Source organism: Dermochelys coriacea, chromosome 6 (genome assembly GCF_009764565.3).
Source record: "Dermochelys coriacea isolate rDerCor1 chromosome 6, rDerCor1.pri.v4, whole genome shotgun sequence".
NCBI classification, from domain to species: domain Eukaryota; kingdom Metazoa; phylum Chordata; order Testudines; family Dermochelyidae; genus Dermochelys; species Dermochelys coriacea.
The window spans coordinates 84,799,657-84,822,044 of NC_050073.1; the positions used below are offsets into that span (position 1 = coordinate 84,799,657).

The 22,388-nt window shown below is 42.5% G+C and overlaps 1 protein-coding gene across 6 annotated transcripts in view; it reads left to right on the top strand.

Annotated features, from left to right (window-relative positions):
* Nucleotides 1-284: 284 nt before the first annotated feature.
* MIA2 (MIA SH3 domain ER export factor 2) overlaps nucleotides 285-22,388 on the top strand; it is a 70,479-nt gene continuing 48,375 nt past the window's right edge. For 2 of the 6 annotated variants that reach the window (XR_006281924.1, XM_043516135.1), the window contains exons 1-3: nucleotides 6,916-11,341; nucleotides 20,476-20,703; nucleotides 20,810-20,910. Coding sequence is in view for 5 of the 6 variants with exons in the window: in XM_043516135.1 (XP_043372070.1) it covers nucleotides 7,309-11,341; nucleotides 20,476-20,703; nucleotides 20,810-20,910 (4,362 nt within the window). In the remaining variant the exon portion in view is untranslated. The other 4 variants (XM_043516136.1, XM_043516137.1, XM_038404385.2 and 1 more) reach the window with 4 other exon arrangements.

The following is a 22,388-nucleotide window of genomic DNA, read 5'->3' on the forward strand; positions in this document are numbered from 1 at the left end:
CACTAAAACTTTCGACAAATGTTGAATTTTTGCCCCACGATTTCCCATAAGCCACATATAGTACAGTATAATCCACTTGCTTATTAGCTTCTAGGAGGTCTAAAATCTTCAGTCTGAATAGAGTTCATTGCTTGGTATTCAAAAAACTAGTCCAGCTATCAAAACTTAGTTAATTATTAAGCCTATGTGTTTAATCAGGATAACTGACTCTGCAAACTGTGGAAATCTAATGCTCTTCTGTTTAAGCAGATTCCGCAGCCAGAAGGAAAATGGGATCTTATTTTCAACATTTGGTTAGGTTAAGTACAATAATATTAGATATTTCTGCTGACTGAATACCAATCCTACTTGTGTAGTTTTACCAAATTATAGATTTACGTTTTGCTTTCCTAGTATGGAGAAGTTTTTGGATCACAGAATTTTGCTGTTAGTAATTTCATTTTTAACAAGTCTGCAGAGTACAAAGCTACTGTCAGAGTGGAAAAAGTGTGGCGATCAGGAATGTGAAAGTAAGTTAAAAGGTTTTTATTTTTAATGAGTCTGGTAAATCTATATGTAGTCATTTCAAATCACAATGTAGAAGCCCACAATAAAAATGTGAAAGAAAATTTGGAAAGTGTAAATGCTTTAATGTACTGTTGTCAAAGTATTAGGCTTATGAAGGATACCCCTATATATTTTCCATAAAGGAAAAATATTCCTGGAAAACCCTTCTGTGGGACTGTGTTGTGGAAATATGCAAAAGGGCAAAGTTCAGTAGAAATACTTCTTGTTACCAGTACATTAGAAACTTGGAGCTAACATCTTATAGTTTTCCATGAGTTTCCTGAAAATAATCTATGTTAAGAAACATCTAATGTATTTATTTTTAATTATTCTTCTCTGTATACTGAAATATTTAAAAAAAAATTCTAAACTGATATATCTGTAAATGTAAAAAGAATATAAAAATGTTTACAGAACACATATTCTGGTTTAGCAAAATGTTCTTTTTTTCCCCCCATTATAAGTTCTTCTTGTGAAAGATACTGCTCATTTGTCCTTTATTTATTTTTCCTGCTATGGTGTGACTTAAGGGCAGAAATTAGTTAAGGAATACGATAGAAAGGCCCTATATAATTTTTGGAGAATCGTCTGCATAAACAGCTGTCCAGGCTTGCTGCAGAATCAGAAATGGCAGTGATACGAAATGAATACTTTGTAGAAAAGCCACCTCTCTGATTACCACTGTGAAACCTGTTTTTGTCACATATACTTGGAGCCAATTTTTCAGCTGCCTCCTTTGGTTTTGCACTTACAAATTTTTGCACTTTCAAAACTGAGAGCCTATCCACCTTGCAAGCTGACATTTGCACACAGAGTTCCCAATCCTGCAAATTGCTCTATGCAGCTGGATCCTTGCACTCAGATGGGCCCCATTGACTTCAGGCGGCTCCAGGCAGGCTCAGGTGTCTGCTTCTGTGGAGCAGCTTATGGGAGGGATTGGGACTCAAACTGAGTATAGTATTTAAAAAGTTATTGAAAAGGAAATTGAAATGAAAGCCAGGCACCTAGACTTTAAATTTCCTGCTTTTGGCAACATGTATATTTCTTCATGCTTATATTGTTTAAACTTAGCTTTTTTGTCTTTAATATTATGTTCAAAAGAAAGGACTAAAATAGCTGAAAAATAAGCCAATGAAAATGTGCAATATTTAAAAGTCAAACAATCAAAATACTTGGAAAATGTTGTCTTTGGATCTCCCAGTTTTTTATGGACGTGTGGAACACCTTAGCCTGCAGCTGCTCCACATGTATAACTCCTGTTGAAGGCATTGGAAGTTTTGTGCATGCCAATACTGAAAGATGGTCTGAATATCTAGGACTGGGTTCTATTCTCACTGATGTCAATAGGATTTTTGCCACTGACTTTAATGAGTGCATGATATGTATGCATATGTATATTCCAGTTTTTGAGTAGCTTTCTACTTTAGAATTTAAACAGTGATATTATCATAAAACATATTTTATTCATATATAAACAATGTTTAGTGTTTCTTTATATCTATCACATCTACTTTTTCAGAGTGATAAATGATTTAAGAAAGGTAGTTATGCTAGTTGCTTTTTGCTCCCTTTTTACATATATTCAGCCGCAATGAGCAGAGTCCAAGGCACTAAAGACTACGTAGGGCCTGACTGCCGATATCTGAAATTCAAAATGGGGGAAGAGATAATCGTATACTCCAAACTTTCAAGAAAAAGGGAAGATTTGTGGGCAGGAAGTGTAAGTATTTCAGTCTGCTATAATTTCCAAATGCATCCGATGAAGTGAGCTGTAGCTCACGAAAGCTTATGCTCTAATAAATTTGTTAGTCTCTAAGGTGCCACAAGTACTCCTTTTCTTTTTGCGAATACAGACTAACACGGCTGCTACTCTGAAACCTATAATTTCACTATGAGCAAGCTAAATAAAACAATAATACAGGGGTGGTCGAACTTACTGACCCTCTGAGCCACATACAACAATCTTCAGAAATTTGAGAGCAATGCCGGGGCAGGTATGCCTCGGAGGTCTGAAACTCCGAGACTCTCCTCCCTGCTGGACAGAAACCAGAGACAGCGCATGGGGGGCATGCGGTGTCATGTGCCCCCCCCAAGCTTTTTGCCAGGGTTTGCTGGCCCTGCTCGGTCACATGGTATCACTGGGCCCCCTCCCTACATGGCAGCTGCAGCTGTGGGGAGAGGCAGCCTCAAACAGCTGGGAGCTGCAGGGAGAGCCGCTGCTTTTGCTGCTGCCTCTCCCACACAAAGCTAACACATGGGAGCTGCAGGGAGGGGCTAGTGAGGGTAAGAGAGGGGGCATGCCTGGGGGAGGGGCGTGACTCAAGCTGTTGGGGGGCCGAACCTTTAAACTGAACTCCCCACTCTCAACAGGCACCAGTCGTCTTTGGCAGAAGCCTCTAGCTCCACCACCCCACTGCAGGGCAGAAGCCCTGAACTCCCTCTCCCCCACCAGTCTGGTAGGTAGAAAATGGGGGCATAGGGGGCTTTGTGAGCCGCATATTAACTGTGAAAGAGGCACATGTGGCTCACAAGCCACAGTTTGGCCACCCCTGTAATAATACATTTACACATCTATAATACCTGTCATCTAAGGATCTTTCAACACTTGATGAACATTAGCCAATTAAGGCTCATAGCATCTTTGTGAGGTAAGTAGTTATGATTTCCATTTTCCCCAGAGAGGGAAGGTTAACCCCAGATTTGCCTAAGGTCCCATTGGGAGTGATAGAGCTGAGACTGCAATCCTGGTCTTCAGTCTCACAGTAATTATGCTATAGTCATTACCATATCATCCGTCTTTTAACTACATGGCTTACTTACAACAGTTCAGGTCTATTGGGTCAAGCATCCACAGACTAATTTGAATGTAGGTAAGGAGTTGTTAAAACTATCTAATCAAAAATCCAATTTTGGTGTCTGATCCTGCAATCTTTGTTAAAACAAAACTCCCAAAGAAGTAATTGGGAATTTTTCTTGAGCACCTTCAATAGAACGGTCAAATGGTTAAGACAGTGATGGACTTAAGATACAGTGGACATGTGTTTGCATGGGTTCAAACCTTGTAGGTCAGGGTGGGCAAACTTTTTGTCCCGAGGGCCACATCTGGGTATGGAAATTATATGGCGGGCCATGAATGCTCATAAAATTGGGGATTGGGGTGAGAGGGGGGGTGAGGGCTCCAGCTGGGGGGCGGGCTCTGGGGTGGGACCAGAAACAAGGAGTTCAGGGTGTGGGAGGGGGCTCCAGGCTGGGGTATGGGGTTGGGGTGCGGGGGGGGTGAGGGCTCCAGCTGGGGGTACAGGCTCTGGGGTGGCTCAGGGGATGAGGGGTTGGGAGTGCAGGAGGGTGCTCCGGGCTGGGACCGTGGGTTTCGGAGGGCGGGAGAGGGATCATGGCTGGGGCAGGGGGTTGGGGTGTGGGAGGGTGTCGGGACACAGGCTTCAGGCAGCATTTACCTCAAGCAGCTTCCGGAAGCAGCAATATATCCCCTCTCCGGCTCCTTTGTGGAAGTGCAGCCAGGTGGCTCGGCACGCTACGCCGTCCTCAGACACCGCCCCTGCAGCTCCCATTGGCCATGGTTCCCAGCCAAAGGGAGCTGCGGGGGCGGCGCTTGGGGTGGGGGCAGTGTGCGGAGCCCCCTCGCTGCCCCTACCCATAGGAGCCAGAGGGGAGACATGCCGCTACTTCCAGGAGCCATGTGGAGCCACAGCATGTGCGGAGTGGGGAAAGCCCCCAGCTGGAGCGGAGCAAGCCCTGGACCCTGCTCACCAGCGGGAGCTCGAGGGCCGGATTAAAATGTCTGAAGGGCTGGATATGGCCCCCTCGCCATAGTTTGCCCACCCCTGTTGTAGGTGCTCAAATACCAGGTGATGGTTACAATAGAAGAACCGGATAGCTCTACCAAAAATAAAGTTAACCAACGCAGTCAATAAGTGAAACTTTATGCATTTTGAAAATTTGTGCATGTCATAAAATATATATTTACCTAGTTGAGCAGAATAATTTCAAAAGCAGACCAGATGATCATTGCCTGTTGTCTTTGATAATATAAAAATGTAATGCTTTTCCTTCAGTTAGGAGGTTGGTAGCTCAGATTACTAGATAACCCTGTACCTCCTGTTGACATGGATCATAACAATTTCTCATCTAGTTCCCTAACACATCCTACACAGAGAAATAATTTAGGGCTGGTAAGTAGATACCCAATATATACATTACATTTGTGAACATAAAATACATGGAGGAGTATGGTTCTCATTTGCTATGAGGGAATGAATTTGGTCTGACTTAAGCCACTCGGAGCTTTGCCACTGATATCAGTGGGCGTGGGATCAAATCATTAGTGCATATAGTAGCATATGAATTGAAGCTGTGTCCAGGCTACTGTTTTGATACTGAACCAACATTTGTTCACAATAGTAATGTGCATGTGTAAATTGTAAAACATAGCATGGGATACACAGTGTCATATGCTTCAAGAAGTGATGGAGAAAACATTTATTTGTGAAGGAGAAGGGGTTCCATTGACCAAAATGGGTATGAATATCAACTTTAGAGGGCTCTTCTAATCTAAGTATTTGTTTGATCATAAGTTTTTAACAAGCAAAGATACACACATCATCTGTATATATAACAAAATGCTAAATACTCTCCTTCCATTTTTATTTTTATAGAAAGGGAAGGATTTTGGATATTTCCCAAAGAATGCAGTTCAAACTGAAGACGTTTTTATTACACAAGAAGTAGAAGTGCCAACTAAGGTAAACTAATATCACCAGTCTTCCCTGTATACTGATGAACAGCTGAAATTCTGTTCTCCAGCTGATTCATGGGTAGAAACTCAGGTGTCATTGCAATTCTTCTTTGGGGTCATTCAGTATGTGTTTTTCTTGTTATTCTACCATTTGTCTGTGTATATTGCTTAGACACAGATCTCTATTAAGAAGTTTAGATCCACACATTATACCAAGTAAGCCAAATAGAGCCATGAGGAATATCCAGATTACCTACATTTCCTCATACAAGGCTATACACACATACTATTGTACAGAAGCAAAAAAGTAGATAAAATGGGTGTATTATTTTATTACAAAATACTTTAAAACATCCATACACATAATAAAAAGGTGACTATTATTCTTTTAGGAAACTGATTTCCTTTGTCTTGATGGAGGTGAATACCTTTTGGAAAATAAAGATAGTGTATTGCACGATCCTAATGAAGAAAGTGAATATCCATTACCTTACACAGAGCCAGAATCAAAGATGTCCGAAGGTGAGCTCCAAAAACAGACAACTATTTCCTTCCAGTGGGAACATGGAATTGAGTCAGTTCCTGAAAGTGATGAATTAGACAGAAAGTTCAAAGACCCTCACACTCAAAAGGAGACTGAGAGCAAAAAATTGTTCAGAAAAAACAAGAATGGAAAAGATGATGCTGTCCTGCAAGAAGCTAAAAGCAGTCACCCACTGAAACCAGCTCCAATACAATCTACATGGACTGTTTCTGGTGTTGTAGGATGGCTTGGCCTAGGAAGTAAACAAGATGAGGAAGCTTTTGAAACAGTGACCAAACCTCTAGAAGAAAATACATTCAGAAGCAGAAAAATAGCAATAACTGATGAAAGTGACATGAAAGAATTAACTGATGAGGATAAACCAGAGCCTTCTGGCTGGTTTCAGAGTAGATTGACAGATTTACTAAATTTTGATAGAGAGAATTCAGGCCTTGGTTTGCTGTCCAAAGAAAATAATCCACAAATCCATGATAGTTTTAGTAATGCTGAGCATTCTGAGTTTGAACAAAGAAATGCAGCTGCAGAAAAATCAACAGAAGAAAAGCAAAAAAGTCACAATGAGGTATCCAAATCAAGCTGGTTTAATTTGGGTTTAAGTGATGTTTTAACATTTGGGCATGCTAAGAAAGAGAACCCTATAACAAACGAGGAGCAAAGCAGAGAAATGAAGGTTGCAACAGATAAGAATGAAGAAATTCAGACTTCGACCCCACAAGAAACTGAATCTCAGATGGACAGAGAACTGAAAAAGGAAACAGCCAAAGTAATGATAAGTGAAGAACAAAATGACAAGAAAAATAATGTACATGAAATATTAGATTCAGACAATAAAACACCAACTTCTGGGGAGTTGCCAGTAAATGAAGATAATCCTCTCAATTTAAAGAGCACCAAAAATGCAGAAGAGTCATCTTTTACTACAGATGTTGCTGACAAAGACAAACTAATTGAACCTCACAGTTCAGAACAAAACCCAGTATCAGAAACTCCAGTTATGGAAAACACTGAAGTTAAAGAGATAACGCAGGAGTCAGAAAGCATAAATGGCCAGTCAGGTTGGTATGAAAAAATATATAGTAACTTCATTACATTTAATAGGGACACATCAGATAATGAACAGGGGCAGGAATCTGTGGTTGCTCATGGCATACAGGAATCAGTTACATCCCAGCTTCACTCTTTTCCTAGCTCACCTCAAAGCTTAGACTCCACTATTGCTAAAAATTCAGAAGAAGAAAAGCATGACAGGTTTGAAGAATCTCAATCTCTCCTCTCATTTACTCATTTTACAAACATACTGAGCTTTCACAGTTTAACAACCAAAGTAAAGGAATCTGTGCAAAATGCACAGGAGGATTTGAACTTTAGTGAAGAACTCACCCAATCTGAAAATAATGATGAAATATTACAAGGAAGTAAAGAAACTGCAGTGAAATTACAAGCAAATCAGAGGGTTAGTGAGAATATGCAAGAGAAGGGAGATGTGGCAATGTCCCAAGAAAGAGTTCTGTTGTCCCCATTAGCAGTGCAAGATAATGAACAAAGTAGTGAAAAAACTATACAAGATGCGAGATTAGTAATATATAACAATACTTCACCCCTTTTATCTGTAGAATCCCAGTTAGAATCTAAAATCTCCCAAGGTCAACATTCACAAATATCTAGATATTCAAACCCTGAGGAACCCGTTTCTGAGGGTAGTGAAAGACAGGAATTTTCTAATATAAAAGATAACAGTGATGTCCCTATCTCCAAAGACCAGCAGCATGCATCTTCAGATTTAAAGTTAGACAATACAATAGATTCACCAGTACAACATGAATATATAAGTGAAGATTTTTATTCTAGTGAACAGCGTGTGTTATCAAAAGAGGAAGCAATTGAACATAAAGAGGACAGAACAGATAAGAATGAAGAAATGCATACTTTAAACCTACAAGAAACTGAAACTTACATAGAGAGGAACTCACAAAGAGAAATAGCTGAAATGATGCAAGATGAAGGACAAAATAATCTGAAAACACATAAACAAGAATCAGTAGATTCAGAATTTGACACACCAAGTTCTGGGGAGTTGCCAGCAAATGTAGATAGTCTTTTGAACTTCAAGAAAATCCTAAATAAAGCTGAGTCACCTTTTACTCAAGGAATATCAGACAAAACCAAACTAACTGAGCTTTACAGTACAGAACAAAATTCAGCAGCAGAAAGTCAAGTAATAGAAAACACTGAAGTAAAAGAGATAACAGAGGAATCAGAGAGCAAAAATGACCAGGCAGGTTGGTATGAAAATATCTCTGGAAACATAGATTTTAATATGGACATATCAGATGATCAAAAGGAGCAGGAATCTATAGTTTCTCAAGACACTTGGGAATCAGTTGTAGCGCAGCTTTTATCTTCTTCCAGTTTATCTGAGGACTTAGACACAGCTGATAATTCAGAGAAAGACAAGCAAAACCAGTTTGAAGAACCACAGCCTGTCTTTTCTTTTAGTCATTATAAAAACATACTGAGCTTCCAATGTTTTGCAACCAAAGATGAGCATTCTCTGCAAAGGCTACGAGAGACTCTGAGCTTCAATGATGAAAATGGCCAGACTACAAATGGCAAAGAAATTGAACTGAAAGGCCAAACAAATCAGAAGATTAATGAACAAGTACTAGAGAAGAGTGATGTAGACATTTTCAAAGAAAGTGTTCTATTTTCTCCGTTGACAGTGCAAAATATTGAACAAGATAGTGAAAACACAATGAAAGATACTAAATTAGTAAAAGATAGCTCATTTCTTTCATTTTCAGAATCCCAGTTAGAACACAGAGTAGACCCTTTATTTACATATCCAAAATGCAAGGAACACAATTCTAAAAGAAATGAAAGAGAGGAATTTTCTAATATAAAAGAGAAAAGTGAAGTTTCTATTTTAGAAGATGAGCAGCAGGTATCTTTAGAATCAAAAATAAATATAAAAGATTTACCAGAACAACATGGATACTTCTGTGAAGATTCTTATTCTAGTCAACAAAATATTATTAAAAAGGGAGTAAGGCAGGGTTACTTAGCTGAAAATTTTTCAGAGGATAATAGTCATGAACTTGGCATTGATCACATTGTTGACACAAAGAAAATTCAAGTTTCAGACCAGTTATCTTCTCTGCATTTTGATGAATCACTATCAAAACACCATGTAAATAATGAAGTACAGGAACAACATATTACTTTGGATTCTGAAGAGGAAAGAGAACTCACTGATGGGGAATATACTGAAAATTCTTCAGACAAAGGTTTGCATGATGTCTCACAAGATTCCATAAAAGATCATTTTTCCAACTCAAATGTTGATGATGATGTGTTAGACAAAATTGTAGTGAATAGCAAAGACATGAATAATTTTTCCCAAGACAGAATAAAACAGCCAGAGAATTTTTCACATGTTTCAGAGTGTGGTGAAGATAACCTAGAACACAGTGAGCAAATGATAAAAAATTATGAGCCAAATAAACCCCAAAATGAAAAGAGAGCAAATATTTTGGCTAATCAAGAAACATCTTCAGTAGCTACATCTGAGGAAATAATACAAAGTAAGAGTATAATTCTTGAGCAAGACAGTCACACATTAAATTATTTACTGTATGATTTGCAAAACAAAGGCAATGAAGTTCCACAATCTTCTATGCCATTTCCACAGGAGCAAATAGATGACGAATACAATAAAAGAGAACATATTTCAAATCCGTCTGAACAGCACTCTGATAATATTAGAATTAGTGATGATTCATTAACAGTAAATGTTCTTGGTGAACAAGTCCTACAAGAACAAATTATAGCACCTGATGCTAGTGCTGATACTTTTTCTGAAGAGGAGCTTCAATCTCAACAAATTTCCATGAATATACCACACCATAAAAAAGAGCCAATAGATATAGAACTGGATGATTCATCTTCCCAACATGAGCCTCTGATATCAGAATGTGGGACTGGGGATAATAGTAATTCAGATCCTGGAAAGAAATATAGAACTCAGATGCTACATACTAAAAGAAAAGAGTCTTCCATATCATCAGATTTAGAAGTACCAGAGCCCAGCAGTTCAAGTCATCATGAAGATATGGAAAGCATAAATACAGAAAATGAATCTGAATACCAGAAAATATCATCATATCCTCATTCAAATGACAATGTAACACCAAAGTTACAGGATGTAGCAAAATCACAGAAAATGTCTGAAGAAAGTTTAGTTACAACAAAAATAACTGCAGAATCCAATCATATCCTACTTAATGAACACGAACATTTATTCCAAGAACAATCTAGTGTAGTTGAGAACTCTGAAAAAAGAAACCTAGCATTACATTTAGAATCTTTTGAGTCTACTGAATTGCAAACCCAGGCACCTCTTAAAAATCATGGTGGCTCTAATCCTAACAAGCCTTTGTTACATATTCCCCATTATCATGATTCAGCACACAACAACATAGAACGTGTACCTTCGCAAAGTGAGCAGGGCTTGGAAACACTCCATTTAAATGCTGTGAAACATAGAGATCTGAAAGGTAAAAGACACATTGATAGGGAAGATGCTCTTCCAACTGAAAACATAAATCATATAAAAAAATTAACTATTTCTGAAAAAGCAACAGACAGTAAGGACAAAAGCAAAAAAAATACTGATGATCAGAAAAAAACAGACTCACAAAATATAAATTATAAAAATGGTGTCATGACAGAGGGGGGAGTGACTAGTATTTTTACAAAAACTTCACATTTTCTTGGAAGTTTGTTTAGTAAAAATAATAATGGAGACTTTAGAATAAATTCTGAACAAAAAAGTCCTGTCCTAGACCCAAATGAAAACAGGGAAGATATTAGGATAAACCAGATAAAGGTAGAATTTAATAACGTGCAAAGGACAGAGGCTGAGTTAAAGGAAAACGAATCTGAACAAGAGAAAGACACAATTCAGATGGCAGAAGCTACAAATAATTTAAACATAGATAATTTTAAAATGCTAAAAGGTAGATCTGAGGAAGGACAACTTGGCATTCAGGAAAAAAATATTACATCAGAAACAGGAACAAACAACAAGGAAACTAATAAAACCATAATCTGGGAGACAGGGTCTATGTCCCAGAAAACCAGGAAAGAAGGCCAAAGATTAATTGAAGGGGACACAGATATATCCAACCCATTCATTGCGTACCAACAGCTTTATTCAAAATTGTCTCAGGAAGTGAAGCAACCTTTAAAGAGTCTATGTGAAAAAAACAAACTCTTGGTGCTAGAGCAACAGTTTAAAAAAGTTCAGCATGATATCACTACTTTTACATGTGAAGACAGTTTCATGCCGAAGAAACAAGTGACTGCTTCTGTGGAAGAGGAACATAATCTGGACATTGACTATGAGAAATGTATAAAGGAGAAAATGAATTTTCTTCCAGAGGTACAAGATCTTCTATCAGCCATCAGAATGAAGTGTGAAGCCCAAAATGCAGAATCAGGTACTGAACTACTGCTTTACTAATTAAAGGTGATAAAACAAGAACAAAACTTGCTTTGTGTGAGAAAAATGTAAGACAGGTGTGACACTGTTCACTTTTAGTGGTTTAAAATCAACACTAGTGAATTTAGCTACTAGCTGTTAATAGGTGATTAGAGTGTAACTATTTAACACTTTCTCTGAGGAATATATAACTCCCTTATGCCACACTAATTATAGGTTATGGACACCATTATGTAATATAAAATGTATGGACATGGGTAAAGTACTTGTAAAAATCAGTGGTAACGCCAGTAGAAAACCACCTGAAATTGTTAAGAGATAAAGTGTTCACAGTTATTCCAGAGATAGTTCCTCTTCCTGAGGTTCTCTGGCCTGATCCAAAGCTCATTGAAGTTAATGAGAGTCTTTCCATGTACTTCAGTGGACATTAGACCAGGCTATCTGTTGCTATACTTCACACCATAGCCTGTTATTTTACTTTGGTGAGTAAGTCCATTGATTTCAAAAGTCAGACTTAAGACTACTTTACCATGATTCTTTTTTATAATCAACCCCATTGTAATCAAACTCTTGATGCCATTGCATATTTTGGTTTCAGTATTCATTGAAGGCATCATAAAGTACCAAACTGTATCATATTTGTGTGACTAGTGTCACCATCATTTAAATTATCATTCTCACAATGTAAGTAAAATAGGAATGTAGTTGGTAAATGTGGTTTTTCTAATGGGAAAATTTTATCCCTGGTATAAACCTACTGAAGCCAGTGAAGTTATACCAGAAATTAATTTGGCCCAAAGGATCAAATATTCTAAATCCTCTAAAATTATGCCCACAGTTTAACACCTTCAATATTTCTCAGTCAACAGTGCATACAAACTGCATAGTTAGAGATATATAACTACATACATACATACAAATCTAAAGTTTTGGGTTGCATAAAAATCTAGGCATAACATGGACGTAGGCATGTGCAGTTTCAGTAGCCAAACAGAGGCTTTGAAAATATGACCCAGTTAGGGTATTTTCTAATAAATAAAATTTTTGCATGAACAGACTTAATTTTAATTAATAGTAACCCTTTTTCTCTAACAAATTGCTAATTCTTCTTAGCTCACTAAATGTAACTAATTGTGACTGTATTGTATCTTTATATAGTAGCTGTACTTCCAGAAATGCCATGAAAAATTAATTAATGCTTATTTCCTTTTTGTGGCTGGAAAGATTTTGTTTTCTGAAGCATTCTGCTTGTTTAGTCTAAATCACTGAGCTAATTAAAGAAATCAAAACTTAGGATGGTACAGATAACTCCAGTCATTTTTGCTCTGTCATCATATATTTATAAATATATGCAGAGTGGTGACTTACAATAATTTCACAGTTGCTGAACTAGATTATGAAATTTTCCACAAAATTGAGTTAATCTCGTATAGTAGCATTTTTTGTTAATTGTATGAGCTCTTGATACTCTTCTATATGTGCAGCTGCTGTGTGCTGCCATTCATTACTCACAGACAAACATGTCTATGATTGTTCTTTGTGCATATAACATTTACAAGGACATTTGTTCATTTATGGAAAGCTGATCATCTTTAGTTCTTTATGAATTCTTTTTTCCTGGTTATTACAGCTCTCTTACTTGAGTTTTCCTCTCACATATCTGAACATGATTTCATAAAGAGACCTGGCAATCCTGGAAGAGTACTCCAATCAGTACTGATTCAAGACAAAACATATTTTTTTCTAAATAGTGAACTATATTCTGGCCTTAATTACATCTGGGCAACACAAATTCTTCGAGTGCTTGCTCTTGTTGAATCCATTCTAGGTGTGCGCGCACCCACATGCATGGTTGTTCGAGATTTATGCCTTAGCGGTATCCGTAGCATTGGGAGTGGCATCCCCATGAGTGCCGCCCTAATGTGCCGGTATATCAGGCGCCACCAACCCTATGCCCTCTCAATTCCTTCTTACTGCCCGTGGTGTTTAGTCGGAGCGCCTTCCCTTGAACTGCAAGGGCTAGTGGTTTTTTGTCTACTGACTTTGAGCCTTACAGCCTTGTAAATAGTTTTGTTTATAGTAGTTAGTGTTAAGTAGTTGTTAAGTGTAGTTAATTGTTAGCAGGTTTCAGAGTAGCAGCCGTGTTAGTCTGTATTCGCAAAAAGAAAAAGCATCCGATGAAGTGAGCTGTAGCTCACGAAAGCTTATGCTCTAATAAATTTGTTAGTCTCTAAGGTGCCACAAGTACTCCTTTTCTTTTTCTAATTGTTAGCAGTTAGGGTCCCAGCCAGGATTTTTCCCCAGGTGGGGCATGCCCTGGTCTCCCAGGGTTTAAGCTCTGCATGGACTGCAACAGGCCTATGCCTGTAAGTGACCCCTATAGCAGCTGCCTCAAGTGCTTAGGAGAGTCACATGTTAGAGCGGGGATGGGCAAACTTTTGGGCCTGAGGGTCACATGTGGGTATGGAAATTATATGGCAGGCCATGAATGCTCACAAAATTAACAATTCAGAGGTATTCAAATAAACTCTATTTAATAAAAATACATTTTAGTGGTAATAAACATAAAACCTTGAGGGTGGGGCCATAGGAGACTGGGAGGGTCTGGGCTGTGGTGACTGGCTCATGAGGAATGAGGTGAGTCTCTCAGAGGAGTGGTGCCTCCGGGACTGGTCGATGAAGGAGCTCGGGGTTCCTAATCGGACTCGATTATGGGTGGTATCCCTGCGAAGCTGCTGGCCTTGATCATTGGCTAGTTTGGGCGGAGGCTGGTGCGAGGAGGCTGGCGCCTCGGGGATTGGGTATGCTGCCACATAGGGGCAATGTTCTGATCCCAGAAACAGTGCAGTGAAGTCTAGGTAAGCAGTGCCAATCGTGCCTATGCAGTGTGGCTTTGCATGCAGGAAGATGGTGCTCATTAAGGAATTGTGAGTTGGGGGCTGGGGAGTGCCAGGTGGGCAGAGTGGGCAGGTCCCCCACCCCACTCCCCTTTGGGAGCTTGAGGGCTGGATTAAAAGGTCTGATGGGCTGGATGCAGCCCATGGGGTGTAGTTTGCCCACCCCTGCATTAGATACAAGTGCCAAATTTGTAAGAACTTCCGGCCCTGCATGCAAAAGGAGTGGGATATTCAGCTATGGGCTCTCCTCATGGAGTCCACCCTGCGTCCGGCTTCCATGCAGCCCCTCTAGGACTCGCCAAGTACCTTGGCCTCGGTGCACAGTGCGCCCCTGGCACTGGGCTCTGCCCAGCACCATTCTCCGTTGCTGGTGCCCAAAAAGAAGTCTAAAAAGCATGGCTCCCCAGCACCAAGCAAAAAGGGCCATGGGTCATTGGGCAAAAGACCCACTTCAGGCTGCCTGGTCACTCCGGAGCCGTGTGCTCGCACCACCCCAGCTGGGGCCCTGAACCCTGTGAAACGTCCACCACCGATTCCCGGGAGCAGCATGGGACCAAAAACCCTGGCGGCACCGACGCCTTCACGGGCTCCCCCAGCACCGAGAGAGTACAGGCCTCTGCTGATGTTGCCAGTGCAGCATGTGCCCAGGAACCAGCAAAGATTGTCCTTGAGGGCAAGTCAGCCGCTAAGACCCCTCAGAAGGCAGTGGAGCACTGCTGATCCCCCAAGACAAAGCAGCGCTCTCCACCTCCACGCCACAGATTGTTGGAGTTGCAGCCCAGACACTCTGGGGCTCATCCTTGGTCACTAGTGCCATGTTCACAGTCGTCGCCATCTTGATGCGGATTGCCTAGAGCAAGAAGCTGGTCTCCATTTTACCGACGCTGCTTGCCCTCCCACCAATCGTCCTCTAGGTGTAGGTCCTGGTTGCCTATATTGTGAGAGCGCTCCCCATCACATCTCCAGTCCCCCTGGCATTGGCACCGGTCCCCTCTTTACCAGCACCAATCACCTCGCTCTGGGCATTGGTCTCCGAAGGCAACGGTCAGCAAGCAGAGCCAGGCATCAATGGCCGCACTGTGGTCACCAGCAGGGGATTCCTCTGGCATGGAAGCCCAGTTCAGCCCCTCATCTAGACTGCACCAGCATGAATGGGAAACCCAGGCTGCATCGACATTGACGGCGCCAACTTGGCAACATGGCCAGTGGCCAGCACAGTGGCCTTATAGGGATGCATGGGGAATGCTGGTTGTGGCAATGCCCCCTTCTCACCACTCATCAGTTGTCGCCTTGGAGCAACCGCTGGCGGCACTGATGGCACCGGACTCGGTGCACGAGGCACACTCGGTGGTCGAGGTGAAGGGAATGGCGCCCATCCCTAAGCCTCCCTTCCCTGTGGGGAAAGATGCCCAGGAACCTCCCCAGTGGTGCAATCATCATCCTCGTCCCAGATGAGACAGTTGTGGGACCCTGGAGGCCCAGCCCGATGGACGATTTCAAGGAACACCAGGCCCTGCTGCATCGGGTGACCAAGAGTTTGGGTCTGGAAGTGGAGGAAATGGCTGAGCAGGTTGACACCTTGTTTAATGTCCTGTCAACCTCTACCCCAACCTGTGTTGCACTACCCATGCATGACAGTGTCCTTAAGATTGGCATGGGTATCTGGCAAACTCCTTCCTCCATTCCTCCCACCTCAAAGAGGGCCGAAAAGAAGTATTTTGTCTCAACCAAGGGGTTTGAGTTCTTCTATACTCCCCCTCCTCCAGCTCACTGGTGTTCTCTGCGGCCAACAAAAGAGACAAGCAGGAGCATACCAGTTTGACCCCCAAGAATAAAGAGGCCAAACGGTTGGATCTGTTTGGAAGAAAGATTTATTCAACAACCAGTTTGCAGTTCTGGGTGGTGAACCATCAGGCCCTCTTGGGATATTACAACTTTAACTTCTGGGACTCCCTCCATGAGTTTAAGGAGTTCCTTTCACAGGGTTTGGCCCAGGAATTTGGCACTCTGGTGGAGGAGGGCACTGCTGCTGCTAGGTGCTCCCTCCAGATGGCATGGGATGTGGTGGACTTGGCAGCAAGAGTGGTTGTGTTGGTGGTGGTAATGAGGTGCAGCTCCTGGCTTCAGACTGCAGATGGCATGGGATGTGGTGGATTTGGCAGCAAGAGCGGTTGTGTTGGTGGTGATAATGAGGTGCAGCTCCTGGCTTCAGACTGCAGGTCTCTCCCAGGAAATGCAGACCTCCATCCAGGGCCTCCCATTCAATGGGAATGGTCTCTTTTCCAACCAGATGGGATGTGAAGCTGCATGGGCTAAAGGACAGCCAGGGCCAACCTTTGCTCTCTGGGCATGTATACGCTGCAGCCTGTGAGAAAGCAGTTCCGGGTGCCCCTGCTGACTAGGCTGTGGCAGTCTCACCAGGGATCTGCAAGAAGGGACAGAGACGCTAGTTTCAGCCGCAGTCCGGCCCGGCAAAACATCCTGGGTGCCAGAAGCGCTCGTTTTGAGGGTGCGGTCGAGAGTGACGCCCCAATCACCTTCCAGGATCCACCCTGCTCTTTCCTCAACCATCTTTGTGCCTTCCGTTCTGCCTGGTCTCAAGTCACCTTGGACCATTAGGTGCTGGACGTAATGTGTAAACCTTGCAATTTTTGGTCAACCCTCCCTCCCCCCTCCTTCCCGTCCCTCATCAGGAAATCTTCTCATGAGCAACTCCTTGTTCAGGAGATTGAGAACCTCCTGCACATGGGGGCAGTGGAGGAGGTCCCTCGGGACTTGAAGGGAAAGGGTTTCTACTCCCACTACTTTCTAATCCCAAAAGCAAAAGGGGGCCTCAGACCCATTCTGGAACTGCAATGCCTCAACAAGTCTCTCAAAAAGTTGAAGTTTCGCATGGTCTCCCTTGCCTCCATCATCCCCTTCCTGGATCTGGGAGACTGATACGCTGCCCTTCACTTGAAAGACTCCTATTTCCACATCTCAATATTCCAAAGTCACAGACTTTTCCTCCGTTTTATAATGGGCGAACACCATTTCCAATTTAAGGCACTCCCCTTGGCCTCTCATTGGCTCCAAGGGTCTTTACAAAATGTATGGCATTGGTGGTCACTTACCTCAGACGTTGAGGGGTCCACGTCTTCTCATATCTTGACAATTGGCCCATCAAGGGCAGGTCTCGGGACCAAGTGCAGAGAAGCCACGATATGGTGCATTCCACCTGCCGCAACCTGGGTCTGTTGATAAATGAGAAAAAATCTACCTTAAGGATGGTCCAATGCATAGGGTTCATAGAGTGGTTCTCGACTCCACACGAGCCAGAGCCTTCCTTCCAGAGGCACGTTTTTATGTCATGTCAGACCTGATCTCCCATGTGAAGAGCTGTCCACTCACCACGGCTCACACCTACCTGCAGTTGCTGGGTCATATGGCCACCTGTACTCACGTGATCAGTCATGCCTGGCTTCACCTCCGGCCTCTACAAGTATGGCTGGCATCAGTTTACACCCCCAACAGATACGATCTAGACCGGGTGGTCAGGGTACCGAATCACATCCTGTTATCCCTGAATTGGTGGTTGGACACTGGGTCGGTGTTGCAGGGAGCCCCCTTCGTGACCCTCTCCCCATCGCTGACCCTGGTCTCCGATGCTTCGGACCTGGGCTAGGGAGCACATCTGGGCAAGCTGAGCACCCAGGGCTGATGGGTTGCAGGACAATCTGGCTCTCCACATCAACATCAGGGAGCTCAGAGCAGTTTGCCTGGTGTGCCAGGCTTTCTTGCCCCACCTGAGGGGCAAGGTGGTGCAGGACCTACAGACAATACCGCTGCAAAGTATTACATTAACACACAGGATGGAGCCAGGTTGTCAGCCCTCTGCCAAGAAACTCAGCCTTTGGCACTTCTGTGTGCAGCACGCCATTCATCTGGTAGCTGCGCACCTGCCCAGCACCAAGAATGTGCTAGCAGATTGCCTCAGCGGGACCTTCTCGTCTTGCCATGAGTAGTCACTCCATTCACAGATGGCCAGTATGATCTTCCAGAAGTGGGGGACTCCCCAGGTGTACTTGTTTGCGTCCCGCCAGAACAGGAAATGCCACCTGTTCTATTCACTCCAGGGGACGGACGGCGGTTCCCTGTCAGATGCTTTCCTGCTTCCGTGGTGAAGTGTCCTGATGTATGCCTTCTTGCCGGTGCCATTGATCCACAGAGTCCTTGTAAAGATCAAGCAGGACAGGGTGAGGGTTATCCTGATAGCTCCCTAGGGGCCTCACCAGCACTGGTTCGGCATGCTGTTGGACCTTTTGGTAGTCGAGCCACTGAGACTCCCTCTCTGGCCAGACCTGCTGTCCCAGAACCACAGCAGTCTCCTGGAGGCGCTGTACTTGATAGTGTAGCTATACTTGCTGTGCTGTACTTGCTGCGTAGCTGCTGCATGGCTGAATTTTGATGAGCGGGAATGCTCGACCTGTGTGCAACAGGTCTTGCTGGGTAGCAGAAAGCCCTCCACCAGAGTGACCTATCAGGCAAAGTGGAAAAGATTCACATGCTGGGCCTCGGATCAGGGCATCCAGGCCTCACAGACCTCGCTGCAGGTGATCCTGGACTATCTCCTGAACCTCAAGCTTCAGGGCTTGTCACTGTCGTCAGTCAGAGTCCACTTGGCTGCTATTTTGGCTTTGCACCCTCCATTCTAAGGCAAGTTGATCTTCACTCACAACATGATGGCCCGGTTCCTGATAGGTCTGGAGTGTCTTTACCCTCATGACAGGATCCTGTCCTTCCCTGGGATTTGAATCTCATGGTGTCGAAGCTCAAGGGGCCTCCCTTCGAACCTCTGGCTTCCTGCTCTCTTCTCTCCTGGAAGGTGTCGTTCCTGGTGGCGGTTATGTCCGCTCCCTGCAGAGTGTCTGAGCTCAGAGCATTTACATCAGACCCACTCTATACAGTGTTCTACAAAGGTCCAGCTGCAGCCAGACCCGGCATTCCTGCCCAAGTAGTTTCCCAGTTTCATACCAGGCAGGATATTTTCTTACCGATCTTCTTTCCGAAGCCCCATAAAGCCGAAGAAGAGCATAAGTTACTTACCCTGGACGTCAGAAGGGCGCTGGCCTTCTATATTGATAGAACATGGCCATTACCTAAGTCAATGCAGCTGTTCGTGGTGGTGGCAGATAGGATGAAAGGTGTGTCTGCTCAAAGGATTTCGTCCAGAATCACAGCCTGCATCTGGTACTGCTACGAGCTGGTGAACGCACCTCCACCAGCAATAGTCAAAGCGCACTCGATTAGAGCACAAGTGTCATCTGCAGCCTTCTTAGCCCAGGAGATCTGTAGAGCTGCTACCTGGTTATCTGTGCACACGTTTATGACTCATTATGTGCTGACACTGCAGGCCCAGGATGATGCTGGCTTCGGCAGGGTAGTGCTGCAAGACCTTGAACTCTGAGCCCACCTCCATTGGCAAACTGCTTGTGAGTCACTTAGTATGGAATTGACTTGAGCAAGCACTTGAAGAAGAAAAAATGGTTACCTACCTTTCATAACTGTTGTTCTTCGAGATGTTGCTCATGTCCATTCCATTACCCGCCCTCCTGCCCCTCTGTTGGAGTTGCTGGCAAGAAGGAACTGAGAAGGCATTCCGTCAGTGGAGCCTGATATACTGGCGCATGAGCGTGGCACTCAAGAGGGCGCCACTGCTGACTCTATGGATACCACTAAGGCAAAAATCTACGATAACCATGCACGTGGGCGTGCACACACCTAGAATGGCATGGACGTGAGCAGCACATCTTGAAGAACAACAGTTACAAAAGGTAGGTAACCATTTTTTTTTGCCTGCAATTACATATATGCAACCCCATTCTCAGACCAGAATTTGGCCCAATTTTAGAATATAGATTTACAGTGATACAATACACATTATGTAAATATAATCCTGTCCTGAAAGTCCTGCCAGGTCACTTATTATATTGTCTTGTCACATGGTGACATCAGAAGAGTAACCCTTTAAATCAATTGTCCATTTGTTTAGGGGTTTGGTTTTGGGGTTTTTTGGGGAGAAGGGGATTCCTTTTTTGGCAGTTGCCAGTGAGAGTCTAACTTTGAAAATGAGGAGCAATTCAGAAACCAAATTAGTAACATAGTGGGAAATAATCTTATAAAATTTCATATGCAGAAAATATTCTTGATGAGAAGGCTGAAAATAAACATGATTCCACTTCACAATTGTTTGCAGATATAGCTGATGAGAGAAAATTATCAGACAAAGCTCCAAAAGAAGACCATCACATGCATACAGCTTTGTATAAAGAACATAACAGTGGCCAACATTCAAAAGCAATAACAATTGCTCCAGTGAATGCTCAGGAGAAAATGTACAATTCAGCAAAAAATATACAGTTAGATGCTAAAAAACCTTTATCACAGATCTTTTTCCTAATTCAAAACTACATTCCCAATAATGGTAAGTGTTTGATCTGAAAAAAAGATTGCAATCTTAAAAAAAAAATGGAGCTATTAACAAGATAATATGATAATACAAAACATTTTCTTTCCTTATAAATTAACAGAAGAAGACTGGATATATCAGATTCTCCTGCATTTTGATTGTCTTGACGTTGGTGACTTTGTAAAATCTGTATTTTCAGCAGCGGCAACTGTTAGCAAAAAGGTAAGATTTTGTTTCTTTAATGTTTTAACACCACCAGAGGGAAATTGAGCCCGATTCTGCTGTTGATTACATTCTGAAACTCATCTGGAGTTGGAGCTGGAACTGACAGAAGAATTGGGATAGGTATCTTCAGTGTGGCCTCTGTTTTTATGTTGAGGAAGCATTTAAGGAGACCAGAATTTTCAAACTTGGCCATGGGGAGACCTGATGCCCAACTGGTGAGGGGAAGGGGCAAGAAATGCCACATTAGCTGCTGTTTTCTTGAGCCCCTTGCTGCTCCCATTGCCTCTGCAGAATTCTCCCTTGTGCATTTAGTGACTGTACATTCAAATGTGTGTTTATAGAACAGCCAAGAAGACACACTTGTCAAAATAATAATAGGGCTCAGATTTTCCTAGATGCGATAGCTGATGGATTCCTTCATCAAGTAGTTGCTGAACCGACTAGAGGGGATGCCATTTTAGATTTAATTTTGGTGAGTAGCGAGGACCTCATAGAAGAAATGGTTGTAGGGGACAATCTTGGCTCAAGTGATCATGAGCTAATTCAGTTCAAACTAAATGGAAGGATTAACAAAAATAAATCTGCAACTAGAGTTTTTGATTTCAAAAGGGCTGACTTTCAAAAATTAAGGAAATCAGTTAGGGAAGTGGATTGGACTGAAGAATTTATGGATCTAAAGGTAGAGGAGGCCTGGGATTACTTTAAATCAAAGCTGCAGAAGCTATCGGAAGCCTGTATCCCAAGAGAGGGGAAAAAATTCATAGGAAGGAGTTGTAGACCAAGCTGGATGAGCAAGCATCTTAGAGAGGTGATTAAGAAGCAGCAGAAAGCATACAGGGAGTGGAAGATGGGAGGGATCAGCAAGGAAAGCTACCTAATTGAGGTCAGAACATGTAGGGATAAAGTGAGACAGGCTAAAAGTCGAGTAGAGTTGGACCTTGCAAAGGGAATTAAAACCAATAGTAAAAGGTTCTATAGCCATATAAATAAGAAGAAAACTAAGAAAGAAGAAGTGGGGCCGCTTAACACTGAGGATGGAGTGGAGGTTAAAGATAATCTAGGCATGGCCCAATATCTAAACAAATACTTTGCCTCAGTCTTTAATAAGGCTAAAGAGGATCTTAGGAATAATGGTAGCATGACAAATGGGAATGAGGATATGGAGGTAGATATTACCATATCTGAGGTAAAAGCGAAACTCAAACAGCTTAATGGGACTAAATCGGGGGGGCCCAGATAATCTTCATCCAAGAATATTAAAGGAATTGGCACCTGAAATTGCAAGCCCATTAGCAAGAATTTTTAATGAATCTGTAAACTCAGGAGTAGTACCGAATGATTGGAGAATTGCTAATATAGTTCCTATTTTTAAGAAAGGAAAAAAAAGTGATCCGGGTAACTATAGGCCAGTTAGTTTGACATCTGTAGTATGCAAGGTCCTGGAAAAAATTTTGAAGGAGAAATTAGTTAAGGAC